This window comes from Chenopodium album, chromosome 22, assembly GCF_948465745.1.
Source record: "Chenopodium album chromosome 22, dcCheAlbu1.1, whole genome shotgun sequence".
In the NCBI taxonomy this organism is placed as follows: Eukaryota; Viridiplantae; Streptophyta; class Magnoliopsida; order Caryophyllales; family Amaranthaceae; genus Chenopodium; species Chenopodium album.
Genome location: NC_137855.1, coordinates 2232039 through 2252630, shown reverse-complemented (window position 1 = coordinate 2252630; position 20592 = coordinate 2232039). Strand labels below are relative to the sequence as shown.

At 34.3% G+C, this 20592-nt stretch overlaps 2 protein-coding genes across 3 annotated transcripts; both read left to right on the top strand.

The window, feature by feature from the left end:
• Positions 1-3276: 3276 nt before the first annotated feature.
• On the top strand, positions 3277-17450 carry LOC145603455 (rho GTPase-activating protein 7-like). The gene is made up of 23 exons (XM_081659368.1): positions 3277-3438; positions 3529-3599; positions 5598-5634; positions 5938-6014; positions 7365-7435; positions 7523-7601; positions 7749-7893; positions 8053-8172; positions 8660-8737; positions 8842-8897; positions 8990-9059; positions 9942-10029; positions 11156-11399; positions 12191-12412; positions 12856-13197; positions 13866-13915; positions 14132-14192; positions 14281-14364; positions 14676-14789; positions 14904-15040; positions 15759-15828; positions 16321-16524; positions 16773-17450. Exons 2-23 carry the CDS (start codon positions 3546-3548, stop codon positions 16956-16958), a joined length of 2589 nt encoding a protein of 862 aa, XP_081515494.1. The 5' UTR covers positions 3277-3438; positions 3529-3545; the 3' UTR covers positions 16959-17450.
• A 763-nt stretch (positions 17451-18213) lies between these two features.
• Positions 18214-20452, top strand: LOC145604901 (uncharacterized). Of its 2 annotated transcripts, none has more exons than XM_081660890.1 (3): positions 18214-18483; positions 19353-19943; positions 20035-20452. In XM_081660890.1, exons 2-3 carry the CDS (start codon positions 19355-19357, stop codon positions 20169-20171), a joined length of 726 nt encoding a protein of 241 aa, XP_081517016.1. In that variant the 5' UTR covers positions 18214-18483; positions 19353-19354; the 3' UTR covers positions 20172-20452. The 2 variants fall into 2 exon arrangements, with proteins under 2 accessions (XP_081517016.1, XP_081517015.1); XM_081660889.1 differs by having other exon boundaries at positions 18216-18483; positions 19288-19943.
• The last annotated feature ends 140 nt before the right edge of the window (positions 20453-20592 follow it).

Genomic DNA, 20592 nt, shown 5'->3' with positions numbered 1-20592 from the left:
TATTTTAGTATACGTATACCCGAATAGAGTATAAAATAAAGGTCTCTTTACGCTTTATATTATGGGTATGTTTTGTCAATTTTTAAATTTTTTTTTAATAAACCGTGCATGGCACGGGTCCTAAACTAGTTGAGTATAAAATAAAGGTCTCTAAGTTCGTAAAAGAATACGGAGTATGACATACAAGTGTCTTTTTTTGAGGGAAACATACAAGTATCTTTGATCACCACTCCCTCCCTTTTTAAATACCTTTCTATTTCTTCATATACGAAGTTTTTGAAGAAATTGGAGAAGTCATACGAGTAAATTAAAGAGGTAGCAAGGTTGGTGGAAGGTAAATTAGAGGTGAGAAAATCTAAATGTAATAAAATATAATTCTATTGTAAAAGTTTTTCAAATAAGAAAATAGAACAATAAAAACGGCTGGAAATGAAAAGTGGAGCAACAATTTAAAAACGGAGTGAGTAATACGGAGTAAAGTGTTGAGGGTGATAGAGGTGATCAAAGTTAGCCTGGCCCGGTTTTGGGTGGGTTTTGGACATAATTTTTTCAGCCGAAAATTAATATTTTGGGTGAGCTTTGGTTTGCGTTTTTATGCATATTTAGTTGATATTTTAGGTATGGCCCGTATGGCCCGACCAATTTGAACGGGATTGGACACAAAAATTCCGGCCTAAAGCTTAGCCCGACTCGAGAAGTGGACTTATTTTTTTACTTCGACCCGGCCCGCCCAATGATCACCTCTAGCTAAGATGATGGAGTAGTAGCATTACTCTCACTTTATATACCTAAGGTTTGATTCCTATACCTTAGGGATATATTATTTTTTTCACCAAAAAAATGATTTAAAAAAAAAACCCCGAGGTCTAGGAATCAAATCTTATGGGATTCATGAAGAGGAATCAGACCATATATCATAAATTCATAATCGATGTTTGACCAACATACTTGCTTAAAACAAAGTAGTTTTTCATCATTTTGCTACCCAATACATAAAGTAAAAGTTCGATTTTACTTGTATTTGGTACTCATATGTTGTAATATTAATCACACCTTTATTTTAATTTATATACACTTGCTTAGAATAAAATAGTTTTTCAAAATCCAATATAAAGTAAGAGTTCGATTTTACTCGTGTTTGTTACTCATATATATTATTGCAGATTAATACATTCCATACTTTATAACAAGATACACTCTATATAGTCTATGTTATGTCTAAAGTCTCTATTAACCTCCAAAAGCTATCAAGTCTCTCATAATTTTTGCTCTGTTTCTTTTTTAAAATAACAAATAAAATACATACGGAGTAGTTACTTGGTACGTATATTAGACAGATAATAATCCAGATGAAACAGATAGTTTTACTGATTAGCCGGTGACTAGATTACATTCTCAAGTGTTAGTCAGTAAAGTGGGTCCAACATTGTACAACTTTCCCGGTACCCGTGAAGCCAAGGCATGGAATTTTGGCCCCCCCTCCTAAATTATAGTGCTTTTTAAAAATTATAATTAACACTAATGCAACCTTTGTCTATTTTGTGTTTTTCTTCTCCCACCTTTTTTTTTCCCTTGATTTTTCTTCTTTCTTTTATCATTAAAGTTATTCATTCATATTATGATGGTAATTGTCTAATTAAAAAAGTCAAAAAAAAAGTAATAATACTTCAAATTCATTAAATTGCTACGTGTAATGTACGGGTAAATCATATTGGGAAATGTGAATTTATAAATTCCTTATTGATTATTCTTGCTAGTTTGTAGTGTGAACTCGTGTATCTATGATTTAATAGTGTGAAATCGTGTGTAATCTTCTTGTATAGCTGGGTTAGTTTCTTGCATGCAGCCTATATTTCCTATCATGTTTTAGTTTTCATAAATAAACATATGTTTTGTATAACTAAAGAGGTTTTATACTTTTATTGGCATTTTTTTAAGTTATATTGCCATTAGAGTTAAGATTATTCGAAACATGACCAAGTGATTTATTTCTATCACTTGTACACAAAATGTATATGCATGTTGTGCTTCTGTAAAATATTTACAGAGTATGTTTTAAGTAGTTTAAAAGCTGGATACTAATTTTTTAAGAGTTATCTTACTTAACAAAACTACAACTTATATTTAGCTATATGCAAAGAATCGTTGTTTGTATATCCATCTGCTCAATTGAAGCAATGAAAATCATGAAAGAGAGAGAAAAATTAGTGAGAAGTGATACTTTTATTTGGTAGGAAAGGAAAAAATGATGGTGCAATATAAATTATTTTTTCTTCATTTATCTATTAAAGATTTGAAGTACACAAAGTTGTTTAAAACAATAAGCTAAAATCACATAGTAGGAAATCTGGTCACAATGCTAAATTATTATGATTTATTATTACAAATATGCATTGTTTAAAAACAAATATAAGAAATCTATCATCTATATATATATATATATATATATTTTAAAAAAAAACAAATTATTTTACCAAAGAAATAATATTATCATAAAATTTTAATTCTTTATAAATTACTACCTTGATAAATAAATAACGTAAACTTTTAATTTTATGATTTGCCCAAAAAAAAAAAAAAACACAAACCATTTACTTGTTATAAATTTTTTATTTATTTATTTATTATAAATTTTCAAGTAGCCACATGTGATGATTATTAAAGGGAAATTTGGCCATTGGTCAGGTCACTTTCGAAACAAAAATAAAAATGTTTGGCATTTGATGTATAGACATGTTCATAAACGATGAATTATAAGCGGAACAAAAAAACAGATTCAAACATATAACTTAATTATTGTACACACATCCCCAATCTTTGCCACTAGGCCAAAACCTCATCGATCAAGTTAAAAGCGAAGTATGTAATTAAGAACATCTTGACTACTAATCCATTTGTTTAGTTGAGTAGTAGTGGTCTGTTGACCATACTTGACAAAGACTCTACACACAACAAAATACCCACAAACATTAACATAACCTCTCTCTCTTCTCCCCACATTCCGTAATTTATGCCAAAAAAGTTGTCTAAAAATAATGTGAACAATACACTTACCCTTTTACACTCTACCTAATCTTGCAAAAATAACACTCCATTATCAATTTTTCATTTATTTATTTAATTTTTTTATTATATAGTTTTTTATTTTTAAAAAAAGTAAAAAAAAATAAATTAATTTTATTGGGTAGTATATTAATTAATTAATTAAAAATAATAATTTTGGGTTTTTGTTTTTGTATGCTGCTAAACTTTAGTTGTACAGTTGGGTGCTTTTTTGTTTTGGCTTCCTCTTCACCACCACCACCATCATCATCTCTTCATTTTCTCTCTCCTCCATTCTTTCACCCTTCAAAAAAATCAAAACCCTAAATTCCAATTTTTCCCCCTTTTCAATTTTCTCTCTCCTCCGATCTTCCGATTCGTCCCCGATTTGTACTGGTTCGACTCAATGACTCACTCGCTCGATTCACTCTCACTGTAAAAACTAGTGTTCTTCGACTGTTGTTGAAGTAGTTGTTGTTGTTGTAGTTCTCGATGTGCCATTAATGGCGGCTTCTATTGCTGCATTTGAACGTCCTAGACTTGGTCCTTCTAATACGGTACTGTTTTCTGCTTTTTTTTAGTTTTTTAATTGAACTATGACTTTCTCTTTGTTTTGGGTTGTACTTGTTAATTTGTGTTTGAATTTAAATAATTAGGGTTTGATTTGGTATGAAATGATTGATTCGGTGTTTATTGCATGCTACATTGATGCAATGGTATGATTTTAGGTATGTTAATTATTGTTTTTTTTTTAGTTTGTTGGAAATGGAAACTTATGATTTGTTTTAATATAGTAATTGTCACGATTGAGTGATCTTTGCGGTAGTTGAGACCTAAGAAGGGAATTTCTGGATTTTTTTCGTATGATTGTCGAGTTCGAATTAATTAATTTTAAATGAGTGTGTCTTGCTGTAATTAGTTGATTAATTAATAATGTACTTTGTATGCTGCAAATCGTCAGCGACATTTGTTGTTGTTCACGTTTGAAATCGCATTGCTCTCTGAGCAAATCGAGTGAAAATGGAATTGGATGAGTTTATTTTACCAGGGTGGAGGGTTTTTGGGTGTAGAAGAATTCACTCCAAGTTCAGACAAGGATTGTTACCATTTACGTGTGATTGCGTGAAGAATACCTTCATTACTGGAAACCTGAGTAGCTACTGGATTAGTGATGGCCTGACTTTTTAATCTTGACGATGGTAAATATGATGACATAATTCAGATTACCACCATCAGTCAGTGTGAATCTGTATGGAGGGTCTGGGGAAGTCCAATTGTCATAGTGAATTGGTTATCTTGAATGTGGAGTCCAACTAACTGAGGCTAGTAGAGACTTTTTCCAGATTTGTTTCAGAATATTTGTGAAGAAAATATTCTTTCCCAGGAAAATAAGCAGCAAAGAGATTTCAAAGGGGAGTGGTATGCAAATATGAAATATCACATGGGTAAGGACTGTTGAAGGAGGTGAACGAGAGGAGGGAGGCGGGGTATGGTTACACACAACCTATGATTTTAGACTAGGAAAGCATGGCAAAGGACATTTAAGATTTTAAGGAGGATCCCAAATGTTGGATAACATCCATTAATGATCAGTGCAGCTATACATGCTATCGACATCAGACCTTGCATTTTTTTTTTTTTTTTTAAAATTTTTTTTATTATATTTATTACTTGGTTAACGTAGTGTTCATTATTATTGGTAATGTCGGCTTAAGATTTTGTGACTCAAAATTTGAGAATTGTGATAGAGTTTCATATGGTCTTTAAACATAATTGCTTCATGCCAATCCTTGCACATATGATTAGTTGATTGCTTTTAGAACAGATACTTTAAAACTGAAGAGAGTTATGTCGTCTAATTTCTACAATAGATATAAGAAATGAAAAGATTTATGATTAATATACCTCTAGCATTCTAGGGGAAATGTATAGTTGAAATGATTGCTTGTGTCGCTGTATGTAATTCAAATATGTGCAGGATGATCTCATCCTGCCTAAGTTCTTTAGATCATTCATGCTGTAAATATTTCCTTTAGCTGCCATTGCCTGCCAACAGTTTTCTTGTTGGGCATAGGATTCCTAGTTCTGGATCTGCAAGTGCTAGAATTGTTGCCTCCTCTCTAAACTGGGAGACTCTTGTCAAATATCTCCTTAGGCAGGATCATATATACCATATAAATGGGTGGAAAATTTCTTAGAGCTGTGGGTGTATCTAGTGAAGTGTGATACTTATTATGAAAGTGGGAGAATCGGTCACGCTACAGGGTAAAGATCCTCTAATGCTATTTCTATTTTATGAATTTTTTCCTAAGTTCAAAGGAATACTTCATACTGTCTGTCTATACCTATGAACTTTGTGATTGGGCACGATGCAAAAATTATCTTCCAGAAACACACCTTATATAGTTATATGAGGGTGGTTGGACCTCTCTCTCTCTACCTCTTCTCCCTTTCTCTATCTACTTAATTGAAGACGTGGGTTTCTTTTTGTTCTTTTGCACTGTTTTTTTTGGCTGTATTTATAACAGGTTCTGATGTGCATAATTTTTTTACAGGTTTTTAAGAGTGGACCACTTTTCATCTCATCCAAAGGTTGGTTTATTATTTCCTTTCCTTTTTTATTCTTTCTAGGTAGTGAATTTTGATCCCATTTGGTTCAAACTTTGTGTGCGTATTTGGAATATCTTACAGCCTATGAGAAATCTTATATCTGAACTGGAAAACTAAATATTTTCCAAATTTGGCTCCATGATAAACTGAACCACTATTTATGGCCCCTGCTGACTGGTCCAGTTATTGACGATTAGAATTTTGTTGATCTTTGATCCTCTTGATACAATTCTGTTAGATTCTGATTCCTGGAGCAACTGTGATCATTATCTTGTTTTGCTGCAGGTTTGGGTTGGAAATCTTGGAAGAAGCGTTGGTTTATACTGACACGCACATCTTTAGTGTTCTTTAAAAATGATCCTGTAAGTCTCATCTAGCTTATTAATGTTTGGTTGTTACCTCTTCTGCATTTGGTATTTAGTATAACATATTATATTGTTGGTCTTTCTAAGTTTGTTTTCTTTTGTTACGATAAACTTTATTTGGATATATTAGAATTTAAGTCTTTGAGAGTCATCAAAAAAAAAAAAAAAAAAAAAAAAATTAAGGCTTTGCCTTTGGTTGGTTGACTGTGCGATATCTCAATATACCTTTGAAAGTAGTGTACTACTATGATGCTAGATGAAGAGACATTGTGCTTCTCAACATATAGTTACGTCTTGGGCAATTATTTTGAGTTCCTGTTTTGATTGTTTCCCTCTTTATTCACTTTCAATGTTGCAGTAAGATTTAATGATAATGGTCCCTTAATGGAAGATGTATTATGATAGATTGACAATTTTTCGATTAGACCTTGTTGCTTCCTTTTTTTTTTATACATATTGTGTAGGTTTGGTTCTGGCCCCTGACCTTTGAATGATAAAAAGTGGTGATTTAAGTATACTGAATGTAATGTGTACTTACATATGGATATACAGGTTGTTTTGTTTATTTAAGATCCAATTTAGGAGAAACTTGCCTTATTCAATCCCACTAACTGGAAAATTTCTTAGAGGTTCCCTTTCTGAACATCATAAGAGGATGTTATTTGCTGCTTAGCCTTTTTTTGTTTGGGAAGGGGTGGCTAAAAGATACTGGTTCTATTTCATGGGGAGTCTGTCTGAGTGGCTTAAGGATTATCCTACACTCCTTAAAGAATTGAATGCTTTTTTTTTTTTTTTTTTCTTTTTCTTTTGCTTTTCTTGTTTGTATGAATTTTGATACCTGTCAATTATAGTTCATGATGCATGTGTTGTTTGATGGACCTTTGAAGGGATAACCTTTATACCCTGGAAATACAGCTATCTAATCTTTTAACTATTCATCATGCTATGACGCTGCGTCATGCTTCATTTTGGATCTTGGAGTGTAATTTCTCTCCTTTCCCTGATTTTGGCTGAAGCCACCCCCCTCCTTTAACACAAAGTGCTGCTATTCTATTCTACCTTGCCATTTTATTAGACCTCTCTTTAACTTAGCATTCTTTCCCTTATCATATGGTCTATCTATGCTATGATACGAACTGTGATGGAGATGAAGTATCTAACTATCTTTCTATGAACTGTGATAGAGACTAAGTAATTTTCAATGAATGCCAGTTTTTTGGTTCTTGATACAGTATCTGAATTGCTAAATTCCAACAGAGTTCAATCTGTACTTTACTCAGTCTTCCTCTCTCTTTTATTTTTTCCATTGTTTGTGAATTGATAGTTACTTTTTGTGGCTTTTATTAGAGTGCTCTACCTCAAAGAGGCGGAGAAGTGAATTTGACGTTGGGTGGTATTGACTTAAACAATTCGGGAAGGTATGTGGTTTTTTCTCTCGGGACTTTTGTCTATTATTCACATCGTCTTGCCTTGTCTCAGTCTGAGCTTCTTTTCTTGTTTTGCAGCGTTGTTGTACGAGAAGACAAAAAGTTACTGACAGTACTTTTCCCTGATGGACGTGATGGTCGGGCATTTACGCTTAAGGTACCTTTTGGCAGTCACCAAGTTACCATGTGTTCTGTATGATATTTTGTGATCATTGTTAGAATTCTTTTTATTCCTGCTAGTAATCCTTTTTATTTTTTAATTTTTTATTTTATTTTATTTTATTTTTTTCTGATTATTTTTTAGGCTGAGACTTCAGAGGATTTATATGAATGGAAGATAGCCTTGGAGCAAGCTCTTGCGCAGGCACCTAGTGCTGCCCTTGTGATGGGTCATAATGGCATATTTCGAAATGACACAAGTGATGCGATTGATGGATCATTTAATCAATGTGTGTATTTGTTACTTCTGTTTAGTGCAATTGGAAAATCAATTTGTTTTCTTTATTTCTGTCTATTTATTTTGAGGTATTTCCTCTAAGAGGGGAGTTATCCTTCTTTTTTTAAATGATGGATGTCATTTATCTATGGATTCTTTCAATTTCTTTCAGGGAGGGACAAGCGCCCAGTAAAGTCTTTGGTCGTTGGACGACCAATCTTGCTTGCGTTGGAAGATATAGATGGTGGACCCTCTTTTTTGGAGAAAGCTCTTCGATTCCTTGAAACTTATGGTGAGTTATATACTTGTATATATTAAAAAATAAGACTGCTCATTCCATGCGGGAGATATAATGGCACTTTTTTGTTTGATTTTGTTAACATTGCATTTTCATCTCCCATCATCTTCCAAATTTAAATTCTTTTCTATTTTAAAATTCGTCTTCATAATATGAACAGTGTTGCAACATGTTCTAGCTCAGTGCGATTTGCTTCTTTTTGTTGAAGTATACCATTTTTATTTCTAATCCCCCCTCCCTCCTTTCTGTTGTAGTTTAGATTTTATAATGTTTTTCAAACTCCAATTTAGAACTTCTGGCTGCTGTTTTACAGCCAAACACTACATCAGTGGACAGACTCCTATACTTTTGAGGCTATACTAATGTTCATTATTGCTTGATTGAAGGCACATATTATCATTTGGTTGAGATATTAATGGTATGTATTAGTAGTTGTGTCCGCGGTGAATGCTTTATCTCATGGTGTCCTATTTTGTGGCAGGTAATAAAGTGGAAGGAATTTTACGTCAGTCTGCAGATGTTGAAGAGGTGGAGCGCAGAGTCCAGGATTATGAACAAGGTCCATTTTTGGTCTATTTTATCACTTCTGAATATTTTATTCTTATATATATATTAGTATTCTGTACTCAATTCAAACTTGGGTTTCTATATGTACATTTTCAGGCAATAATGAATTTGATCCCAACGAGGATGCTCATGTTGTTGGTGACTGTGTGAAGGTGATTTTGAGTTTCTTTATCAGTTTATTGATTCTAGTACCTTAGTTATGTATTATGGCTGATATTTTTCTCTTGGAACATCGAATATTCAGCATGTCCTTCGCGAGCTTCCATCTTCTCCTGTTCCAGCGTCTTGCTGCACTGCATTGCTTGAGGCTTACAGTAAGTTTGTCTTACAGTATATTAATGTAGAAATATATCTTTTTTTGAACATCTGCTCTGTTTAAGTTCCTTGGGCTTAATTCAAATTTTCAGCTGGTTTGCTAGTAAGATTGTTATGTTACTTCATCTTAGTTTGTTGCTTTGGACTATAATGTGAAGTCTACTGAATTTTTTAGTCATTTTACATGTTTTCAGGCTTCTGTTGTACCTTAGTATCCTTTAAACCCCTGAACTTGGCTAAACTTAGTTGTATGGATAAAGCATGTTAGTTCTTTGCTGAACTGAACATACCCGAACTTTATTTTCGGTAAGTATTTTTTTTTTTAAAATACCAAAAAATATTTGAAAGGAAAGGTGGAGCCCTACCCCCCTTTACAACTTAGCTGAGTTTATTTGTGGTGATGTTTTCGACAATTTTTTTTTTTTTTTTTTTAACCTGAACTATGCCGAACTAAATTTATCATTCCTGAACGCAACTTACTGAATCTTAAAGTGAATATTAGAACCCTGTCATCTCTGCTAGTTAGTGCTTTATATCAGCTACATGGACTGTTTTCTTTTATAAATTATCGTTTACTTATTTTAGCTACAACTGTTGGGACACGTGTCTTTCTTCTTTCTTCTTCACTGACCAGTTTCATTCAAAGTGATTGTTGTTGGGGAAACTTGATTTATGTTACCAGTTGACTTATCTTTTACATTCATGCTTAGCTGTTTTGACTTTTCAACACCATTTCAGCTTTAAATTGAAGGAGTTCTTGCCCTTTGTTTTCCTCGCATTTGTTATTGATTAGTAAAAATCATGGCCAATATCTCACATATTCATCTTTTCAGCTTTATTTGCTTAGGATGGTAATATTTGTTGTTTGATAACTTTTTCAGAAATAGATCGCAAGGAATCACGGGTGAATGCTATGCGATCGGCGATACTGGAGACATTTCCAGAACCTAATAGGCGATTGTTGCAAAGGTGTTTTCTCCATCTATTATTTCTTATTCTTATGCTTGTAATTTGTTTTATTTATGGGACTTCTTTCTACTTTCTTTTTTAATTTTTTTTAAAAATATTTTTTAAATCTCTATACTTCTGTAAACATCTGTATGACCTTTTGGTTTACTTTGACTTTTGGAGTACCTTGCCTGAATATCATTTTTGGTACAGCTTCCCTCTTTCTCATTGGCATTATGGAAATATGAATAATATGTAACATGTCAGGATTGAATGCTGCAAAAAGAAAACCACTTAAGATTGTTGCTTGCTGCTGTCCGTCCTCTTTTTTCTTAGCTTCTAAAGCATGTTGTCTATTGTAAATGTCTCCATGATTAGTAGAATAAATGGTTTTGTCATTTGTATGGTCATAGTAGCAGTGGCAGAAACAAATTGACTGGCCAAGAAAGAATAATGTCATTTATTGATTTGCAGAGATTTGTTGTTTGAACAACTTTAGTACTAAAATGGGGGATTGTAATTTTGCTTGTTGAGTTTCACAACCTGGGCTGTGGTCGACTGGTTGTTGGCTGAGTGAAAGATTTTGCTATTGTTTTCATCTTATGTGACAATCTTATCTGAAGGCTAGAATACTAAATTCTTGTCTTAAATTATGCATTGAGGTCCAAACCAACCTTTAAGTACATCATTATTGATTATTTTCCATTCTTCTGTCATTTGGTTGATAGTGATTCAAAATTTTGAGGGACACTAAATTTGGGAGAGATGGAAGCAAATTGCATGAACTTTATACAGCTGCATGCTGGTTGAGGTTGATGTTTTTGAGTGTCCATTGAAATTGGACATAAGTGAAACGGACTATGGACTACATTAGATTAGAGAGTTTATTTGAGGTGTGTGTCTCTTAAGCGTGCTTTTCTTAAGAGTTAAGGTGTTCAGTATCTTTTAAGAGATTAGAGACATCGACATCTCTGTAATCTGTAATATTAGTTGTCTTTCTGGATTTATGTCTAGAGCATAGCTTATAATTCATATTGATCAAGTTGCATGCTTTATAAAGCATTTTGCATTATTTAAAAATCTTGTTAAAGTTGTCATTTCATTGCTTCTGATCAAATTTGTTATTTTTTTGCATCTCTTTTTGCAGAATTTTGAAAATGATGCACACAGTTGCTTCTTATTCTTCTGAGAATCGGATGACTCCTTCTGCTGTTGCTGCTTGCATGGCACCTTTGCTTCTACGCCCTCTTTTAGCAGGCGAGTGTGAGCTGGATGATGACTTTGATATGAATGGTGATAATTCAGCCCAGCTCCTGGCCGCAGCAAATGCTGCTAATAATGCTCAGGCAATTATTGCAACTCTTCTGGAGGAGTATGAGAATATCTTTGATGTAAGTTATTTTGAGTTTGTTATCTGCTTTGATGCTTGTCTAAGCAATGAGAAGTATTTTCTGACCAAGACTCGTGGGCAGCTCTTGTTAATTGTGGTTTATAGGCTTTTGTTAGTCTCATGCTTCTTCTCCCTTCCTTTACACAATCATACCATAGTTCATTTGTTGGTTTATCTGTTTCCTTTATTATTTATTCTTTTCCATTCTTGGACGTGCATTCTTACGTTACAAAAATGTGAAATAACAATCTCTTGAAAATTTGTGCCACGATATTAGAGGTTTAATAATCATTCTGGCAACTTTCTGTTGTTAACGGAAAACCTATTTGCAATCCCCATGCTTAAATGAACAATGGGCGTACGAACCGTTTTCACCCCATGAATTTGGACTCATGTTTTACCACAAGCTAATCTCTTCCCTGGAAGGAAGAGCATCCCTCTAATATGAATTTCTCTCCGATTATGAATTGTTCATCACGGTTTGATTATTTCTTGATATTCATATAGTGAATGCTTCTATAATAAATGAGCTAAATTATTAATTGCTCCTACATGTCTGTCTTGGGCATAAACTTGTGCTGTGTCTTACTTGTTGTGGCTTTAATCAAGATAAGATATTCATACATTTTTCGTCTTATTTATATATTCTCATATTTATTCTCTTGCTTATCTATTACTTATCTACTTATCTTATATTTTCTCTTGCTTATCTATTTACTTATCTACTTATCTTATATCTTCTCTTGCTTATCTATTTACTTATCTTATTGTATTCATCTATGTCTCTTTCAGGATGATAGTTTACAGAGATGTTCTATTTCAGCAGACTCTCGGATTGAAAATAGTGGGAGCGATGATTCTACCGATGATGAAAATTTGGAGGTTAAAGAAAATGGGTATCATAATGCTGATAATGGAGCAGATCAAGAAACAGATGATGACCAGGAACGTGTATTGAGTGGTAAACTTAGTGAGAGCAGTGGATATGGAGGCAGTGACCTTTACGACTATAAGGTTTCTCTCAATTTATTTTCCTATCAACCTGTTTGAACCTTTGAATGAGCAAGCAGACATACTAGAAAAGGGCAACATAATTAATAAGATCTGCAGCCAGTTCTTAATTATTGAAATTTTTAAATTTATGATTTATGTGTCACTTGGCCATGATGTATACTCTAGCTCAGAATACTTTACTCTATATCTTGTTTTACCTGCTTTTATGCATGCAAGCGTAAGTGTACACATGCACAGCAACTACAGTGCACCATATAAGGTGGCTGTGTGCATGCCAGTCTATAAATTCTGATGGGGTGAAATTTTTAGTGGTAATAACTATTACTTTTCTGTACTGGAGCTGCTGCTTAAATACCTGAAACGGATCTGGTTTTAAAATCTGGAGTTCCATTAATAAAAGGCTATGTCTGTTCACTTACTTTGGTTTCTGTTCTGACATTCAGGTTCAGCCTTTTGGAGGTGATGATTCTGATGGATCGCCCAGAACAAATAATGCATCATCTGTCAATTCTAAACCTCGTAGCGATACTCAAACAATGAGGGATTCTAATGGAGAGTTGAGTGAACAAAATAAACCAGTAAAGATGACTGAAAGCTTGACAAATGGCACGAGCAGTCCTAAGGTATCTGCTGGGGAATCTTATCGTTCAATGGGGGAGATACTGTCATCAATGGATCCGGGACCTCCGCTACCTGTTGCAGGTCCTGAATCAAGTGCTGAAAAACCTACAAGTAAACTCACTGGATCTGGTGCTAAGCGTTCAAATTTTTGGAACAGAGGCGCTGTAAGCTCACGTTACTTGCTTTCTACTAACCATTTTTGTTGCTAGTATGCCTAAAATCTGAAATGATGCTCTCAAACTTTTAACTTTAGTGTTTTTTTTTCTTTTTTTTTTTCCAGCCATTGTGGCAATAATTTCTGATGTTGGCTTGTATAATTTCTTTTCTTTATGGATTGTTTTTTAAAACTAGTGGACTGATATAGGTTAGTTTTGTTTTTTTCAATCAATTTACTTTATGAAGTTGATCTGAAGCTTTGTTTGTTGTTTTTTTTCTTTACTGAGGTTGTGAAGCATTTTGATATTGGCTTGTTTGATGTGGGATTATTTAATTAGTTTTAACTGGCAAACACCTATAACTCTTGCATAAAAGCTGGCATTGAGTAGTCGAAAGCTAAGATTCCAGTTGTGGTTAAAACAAAAAATATGATTTATTTGTTGTTTGTGTTACGCCTAGAACAATAACATTTGCTGCTAGTGAATCGACTAGGTTTTTCTTCTGCTATCTTGCCTCTCTTAATTGTTTGTATGTGCTGGATTTGAGTATGTTATTAGCTGATGCATATTATTTTGTTTATAATCTTGAAAAGGGAAATTATCTGTTAAATTGTGATGAATTGGTGCCATCTAGTTTAGACGTTTGAATCTGATGATATTTTTGTTTTCCTTTTCAGGTTCGTAAAACACCATCTATGGAGTCAGTTGATTCCTCGGGAGAGGAAGAGTAAGAGCTCTTTTTATCTAAACTCCTTTTTGCTCTTTCGTCTTTCTGACTTTCTGTAGTATTAGGTGCTCTAGCTTTTTGTAGGAACTTTTTTCTTTGTAATTGTGTTGTCATTATCCTGATCCTGCTGCTCTTCTATTAGATTTTACTATCATTGTTGCTAAAAATTATTTTCCCCCCTTTATATTGACTTTTTTTTTTCTTTTTTTTTTCCAGACTTGCCATCCAGAGGCTTGAAATTACAAAGAATGACCTGCGACACAGAATTGCAAAAGAGGTTTATTGAAAGATAATTTGTTGAAATAGTTTTGCCTGATGAATATAATTAGTGGTTGCTGAAACAATTTTATGTTCATGTCTGACAGGCAAGGGGAAATGCGATATTACAAGCAAGCTTGGAGAGAAGGAAACAAGCTCTGCATGAGCGGCGTTTAGCGCTTGAACAAGATGTATGCTCATCTCTATTCACACTCTTTAATCTTTTTAAGTCTATAATATTGAGCTAAATAGATACATCTCAAATTTGTATGCTGTAAAATCTCTAATGACTTGGCAACTTGTAAATTGGAATCTTTTTTGTTAAAGCAAGCTCACCTGCTTCTGCTATTTGGTTATTTAATTAAATTGTTTGATTGGTCCTTCTGAAGTAATTATGTTCATCTGTATCCTTGGAACAGTCTTGATGTGATTTTTATGTAGTCTCTTAGTGTTTTTTAGAGAATGTATTGGTTACTTCTTCACACAAGCTTTTCAATGCCAGGTACAAAGACTACAAGAGCAGCTGCAAGCTGAAAGAGATCTTAGAGCTGCATTAGAGGTTGGTTTAAGCATGTCCTCTGGGCAACTTTCGAGTTCACGTGGTATGGATTCCAAGGTGTGTACATTAGATCAGTCTGTCATGTTCATCTTTCTTCACAATTTCACCTGCTTTCTTTGCCATTCTATCTTGGACATAATATTACTTAATTTTGCTCTCCTGAATGTGAAGACAAAGGCTGAGCTTGAGGAGATTGCTCTTGCTGAGGCAGATGTGGCCCGGTTAAAGCAAAAGGTGGCAGAATTGCACCATCAACTCAATCAGCAACGGCAACATCAGTTTGGTTCATTATCTGATGCATGTGACAGGTATTAGAGTATATCTTTGTTTTTGCTTCATTGATTGCTTATTGTTCAATTTTGCTTTGAGCATATGCAGTGTTAATTGTGTTTTAGTTAACATTCAGTTGATTCTATGCTCATGATAATATGGTTTAACAGTGAAATGGATTTATCACTCATATATAAGCTGGGTTTAGTAAATATAATTGATGAAGCTGGTTGAGTCCCATATGCCAAACATTAGGGTTCTGGTCTCAAAGCTTAAGCAATCGGTTAGTTGCAACAGGCAATGAATTTTGATTAGTCATACTCAATGATAGTATGACAAACTTCAAGGTTTCTGCTGGAGAACCATACGATTTGATTCCAACCAAAGCTGTATGAATTTGTATGATGTGTCGACTAGACTGCTTGCTGCTTTCCTTCTAGTTCCATTTCTTCCATCAGAGAGAATGGTCATTCTGGAGGCTGGGTTCACCTCTAAGTTTGCGTTTATGGTCAAATTACAACTTTGTCAACATTTGTGTTTCTAAATTCTGGGGTTAGGGGTGTAGGGTTGGGGGGCACAAAAGAAAACGATGGAGCATATTTATATCTAGTGAGTATTGTGAAGGTCTGTTAAACTAATTACCCCATTGTTTGGGAGTCTGATTTATAAATTACTTGGATGCTGTGTAATATGACTTACTGTCAATTCTTTCCTGATCTAAAGTGGAAAGCCTTACTGTAATCATGTTATGTGCAGGAGATTTCTTCAGCAAGACTTTGATAGTACCCTTGCTTTCTGTAATCATGAAAGGAAACAACGAAGTGAGGTATATTCTCCCTGACATGATCCTTTGCTAGTTTTTTGGAACCTTAAAAGATCTTATTCCTTCTTTGTTTTGTTCGTTTCTTTCTCTTTTATGCTTCTTAAATCTTCTTTTTTTTTTTCTTGATTTTTTCGCCCTTGGTAACACTTCTTCCTTTACAATATTGGCCTTACCTTCAGTGATGGCTGGGAAAGCAGACAGATAGTTGGATCTAGGTCATATATGGTAGAATTGAAATGGATTAAATTAATTGTACTAGCCTTTTTCTCTTACAACATATGTTTGGTATAGTGCTTTTGAATAAATGTGGAAAAAAAAACTCTCAAAGCTTGTAAATTGTATTTTCTCTGCTCTGTAGCTTCTGTCCCTCCTTAAAGAGTGAACACAAATATCCCATGGGACAATCCCAGTATTTGTTCGGTTTTGATTCCACCACTGTTGGCCGAGAACTTATTTCCACCTTGTTAACAAGTGTCTTGCAATGTTATGCTTCAGGAGGGATCGCTGCCGCCAGAGTGGAATCACGTCAAGGGACAAGTATCAGCTGCTGGGAGCAGTAGCCGGCAGCCTCGCAAGCAGTTTCTAGAACCGACTAGTTTAAGTGACTCAAAGAGCACCGAAACATCTGCCAACATGTCTTTTGATGAATTTGGTGGTGTTGATTCTGCTTCTATGCCATCCACTTCAAGATTACCGGAGGTAAGGCTTCTGTTGTACCTCTGGAAAGCACAGATATGTGTTGATTCCACACTTTCGAAATGTTCTACTTCTGTAACTAAACCTTTTTTTTTTTGGCAAGTTTCAGCCCGAAGTTTGTTTTCAAGATATTTTAGTCTTAGGGCAGCTAAGCCTTGCCAAAGTTTTGCGGGTTATGGCATTTTCTAACCTGACCCATTATCAGCTAGACTTTGCTGACATTGATTTTATTACACTTATTAAACTTGCAGGTATTGGATTTTCCCCGACATCCATCAGCAGCATCATCAACATTAGTAGAGTTAACAACCCGGCTTGACTTTTTCAAGGAGCGGCGATCTCAACTGATGGAGCAGCTTCACAACCTGGATTTGAATTATGGGGTGGCAAACTCCCAAGACTATTTGTACAGACCATCTTCGCCGTCATGGAGCTGACTGTCCACATGCTCAGCCTGAAAAATCGAAGAGATAACCCTGGTGTTTATTATTTGTACATCCTTTTACTGATTGCATATAGTTCTCCTGTAATTTTTTTGTGCTCTACTCAATTGATCTCTGCTTTTGATCTTTCTTTAATTTAGAGAGTTTTGTGTTCTTTAGTTTTTGGCCATGGAATCGCAGATAAGGATAGTGTCTCTCTCTTTTCTCCCCTTCCATTTCTTCTGTTCTAAACTATGTAGAATGGTAGCTTGTATTGTATGTATATCATTGTTTTGTATCAAAGTATGATAAAATGACTCCAAAAAAGAGGGGAAAAAAAAATAGAAGACCTGGAACGATGTATCTAGTCTTTTAGTAAGTACGGAGTATTGTACTAGTAGAATGGTTCTCTTACAATTTGTTGTATGCAACTCTTCATTGTGTGGCCTCTTTATACAAAGCTTTTGGAAATGTTGCAGTTTATCACGGAGTACTCGAGAGTAGTATGCCATTATTCTGTATATAAATATGTTGTGTTTTTTATCTTCATGTAATCAAAGTAATATGAATTATATATGAGTACTTGTTATTCTCTGGTAGTTTTATTGCCTTGTGCGAAATCTGGTTAGCATGAATTTATTTGTTGTTACTTGAGCTAAATAAAAGCTTGTATTCTCATTTTATAATAATTGCGTTAATAAGCAATTATTACATGGTGCATCTTCAACCTTATTGCAGTTAAACTTTAGAAACATAATTTTTTTGCCTCTTGAATGACGCATCAATGACGAGCATCTATGAAAATTGCTACTAAATGTGGTTTCAACTTACAAGCATACATAAATACATTCCATCCAAACGCAATCCATAAATATCCGATACTTAAACCTTACCATGTGCATGTTACAACCAAGATTATCCTCTCGGATTCATACGTGAATTTGTGTAACTACACGGACCACTTAAATACTTTGTACTCGATAAGATGATAATACAATACATATATACGTTCAATACGGAGTATAATTAGAGGTGCAAAATCACACATGATCTGATCCGAAATTGACCCGGAAACTCGCGTGAATAGAATAATTTATCATGACTCAACTTTAAATTTTGACCTGACCTGACCCGACCTCCTCAGACACGATCTGATCATCTGAATTGACACCTATAAATATATTATTATTACAAAAATTGAAGTGGTACAAAATGTTGAGCAACATAAAAAAACAAACCGCAGTGCCCAATAAAAAGCGGCGTATGATCTGCAAATTGAATTTGTAATTGGAAAATTGAAGATTGAATGAAATTGAATATCCACCATTTAATCCTTTTCAAAACGAATTTTCCATATTTTCCCGTTTTTCTCTCTCTTCTAAGCCAGAAAATTAACACGCCACTCAACACCACTTACTTCTTCTTCTTCCTTTGATTGTCGCTTTCTCTCTCCTTTCGAACATTCTCGTTGATTCTGGTTGTTTTTTTTTTTTTTGGCTGTACGATTCTTATGATTATTTTCAGTTTCCCAATTACCCATGTAAGTCTCTTCCATTTTTATAATTTGAATTGCATGATTTCGTGTTTTTTTAATTTTAATTTTGCTATAAACATTCTGGGAATTTTGGGTGCATGATTTTGAATTTTGGGTTTTACATCCCTTTAAGGGTTTGAATTAAGTGTTTTGTTAAATTGGTATAGAAGAATTAGAGAATTAATTGGGTTTTTTTTTTTTTTTTTTTTTTTTTTTTTTTTTTTTTTTTTTTTTCCATCAATTTTTTCAATAACCCATCAGTTAATTTTTAGAAATTGGGTGGGAATTGATGAACAATTGAAGTGGGTTTTTCTATGTGAGATTTTTAAGATGATGAATATGTTGAATTTATAAATTATCCATTTGTATGCTGTATGCATGTTTGTTCTATATGGAATTTTAGATGTAAGTTAAGAGATTTTTGGCAAAATTTCATTGACTCTTCTTATAAGAGTAGAATATGACTATATGAGTAATTAAGTGTATCTTTGTTGCCATCCTTTATTAAAGTCCATAGTTTGAGGTATATTCTCATGAATTTTGTATAATTTGGGTTTAATTTGAAGAGGGGTAAGAGGTTATTTGTCATGTTCATCAAGTAATTTTCGACATTTCGAATATGGTCTAATTTGGTGTGATCGACTGTAGTATGATTTAGCTGAATGTTTAAGGTTAACACTAAACATACAGCAGAATACAAATAATGTGGTGTGAATGAAGTTTCTGAGTTAAAAGTGGACCTTGTGTTCAGAAGAGTGTGGGTGAATACAAGGTTTTATTGACAGTATGTTGCTATGTATGAAATGACAGGGGAATTTTTTGATCTTGTGTTAAGGACGTTTTTCGCCTCAAGGTTAGCTTATCGTTTTTTGTAGTGATGAGCTTCAAGTTTCCTGATCAAATTCCCAATAAGAATAGCAGCGAGATGGAGCAAACATTGAAGTCTCCACTTATAGTTACAGAGTCGCCTAAGAATTGGCCGTCAATTGATTTCAACTTCTTTGGATGGTCTCTTCTTTCGATTATCCCTTGGGCTGTCAATCTTAGAGATAAATTGCCTATGCCAACTACTATAAATAAAGGGTTGAAAAGACGAGCAAGATCTAGAGCTGGTGATATGTCATTAACTTCTCAGTCCCCTCAATTACGGTTTAGGCCTTATGTGTCTAAGGTTCCTTGGCATACTGGACCTCGGGCTTTCTTGTCTCAGTTCTTTCCAAGATATGGTCATTACTGTGGACCAAATTGGTCGAGTGGGAAGGATGGAGGCTCCCATGTTTGGGACAAGCGCCCTATAGATTGGTTGGATTATTGTTGCTATTGTCATGATATAGGATATGACACTCATGACCAAGCAAAGCTGCTGGAAGCTGATCTAGCTTTTTTGGAGTGCTTAGAGAAGACTCAAGTGCACACTAAGGGGAATAAGCACGTTGCTCATGTTTATAGAACAATGTGCACACAAGGTACTTCGCGTTTATGTTTTCTAAAACTTTTCTTGTAATCGTTGATTGTTGACCTATCCTTGATATAATTGCTGGTTGATTTTGCTGGCAGGTCTCAGGAACATACTCATACCTTACAGAACATATCTTGTGAAGCTTGGATCAGGACAACCGTTGCTTCAATTCGGATGGCTGAGCAATATAAGGTGGAAAGGATGGAGTTGGCGGACAAATGTGAAGATGGAATGAACAATCATACATCAAATTTCGTAGTTAAGTTTGTTTATAATTGTGGTGTTGTCCATTACGTTCTGTACATACTAAAGCATCGCAAACTTTTGTTTTGGTTTGTTGAACTGTTTGAGAGGTCTCAGCCTAGTGCCACTAGATAGATTATGGTAGTTATCTGCATCTGAAGGTGATGTTGCATCGTTTGTTGTAGGCTTGTAGCTAATCGAGGAAATGATTTCTCGTCCTGTAAATACACTATCAATATATTCATATATATTTTAATTTCAAGTTCAATGTTAGTTCTGTACTCCCTCCATTCTAGTTGCCTACAAAATTTTACAGAACCCAGCTTATGATCACTCCAAAAGGCATACGCAACTGCAGCACAATCAATAGCAAGAGTTTGACAACATAATTCTGTTTTGTAGGAGCTCAACTT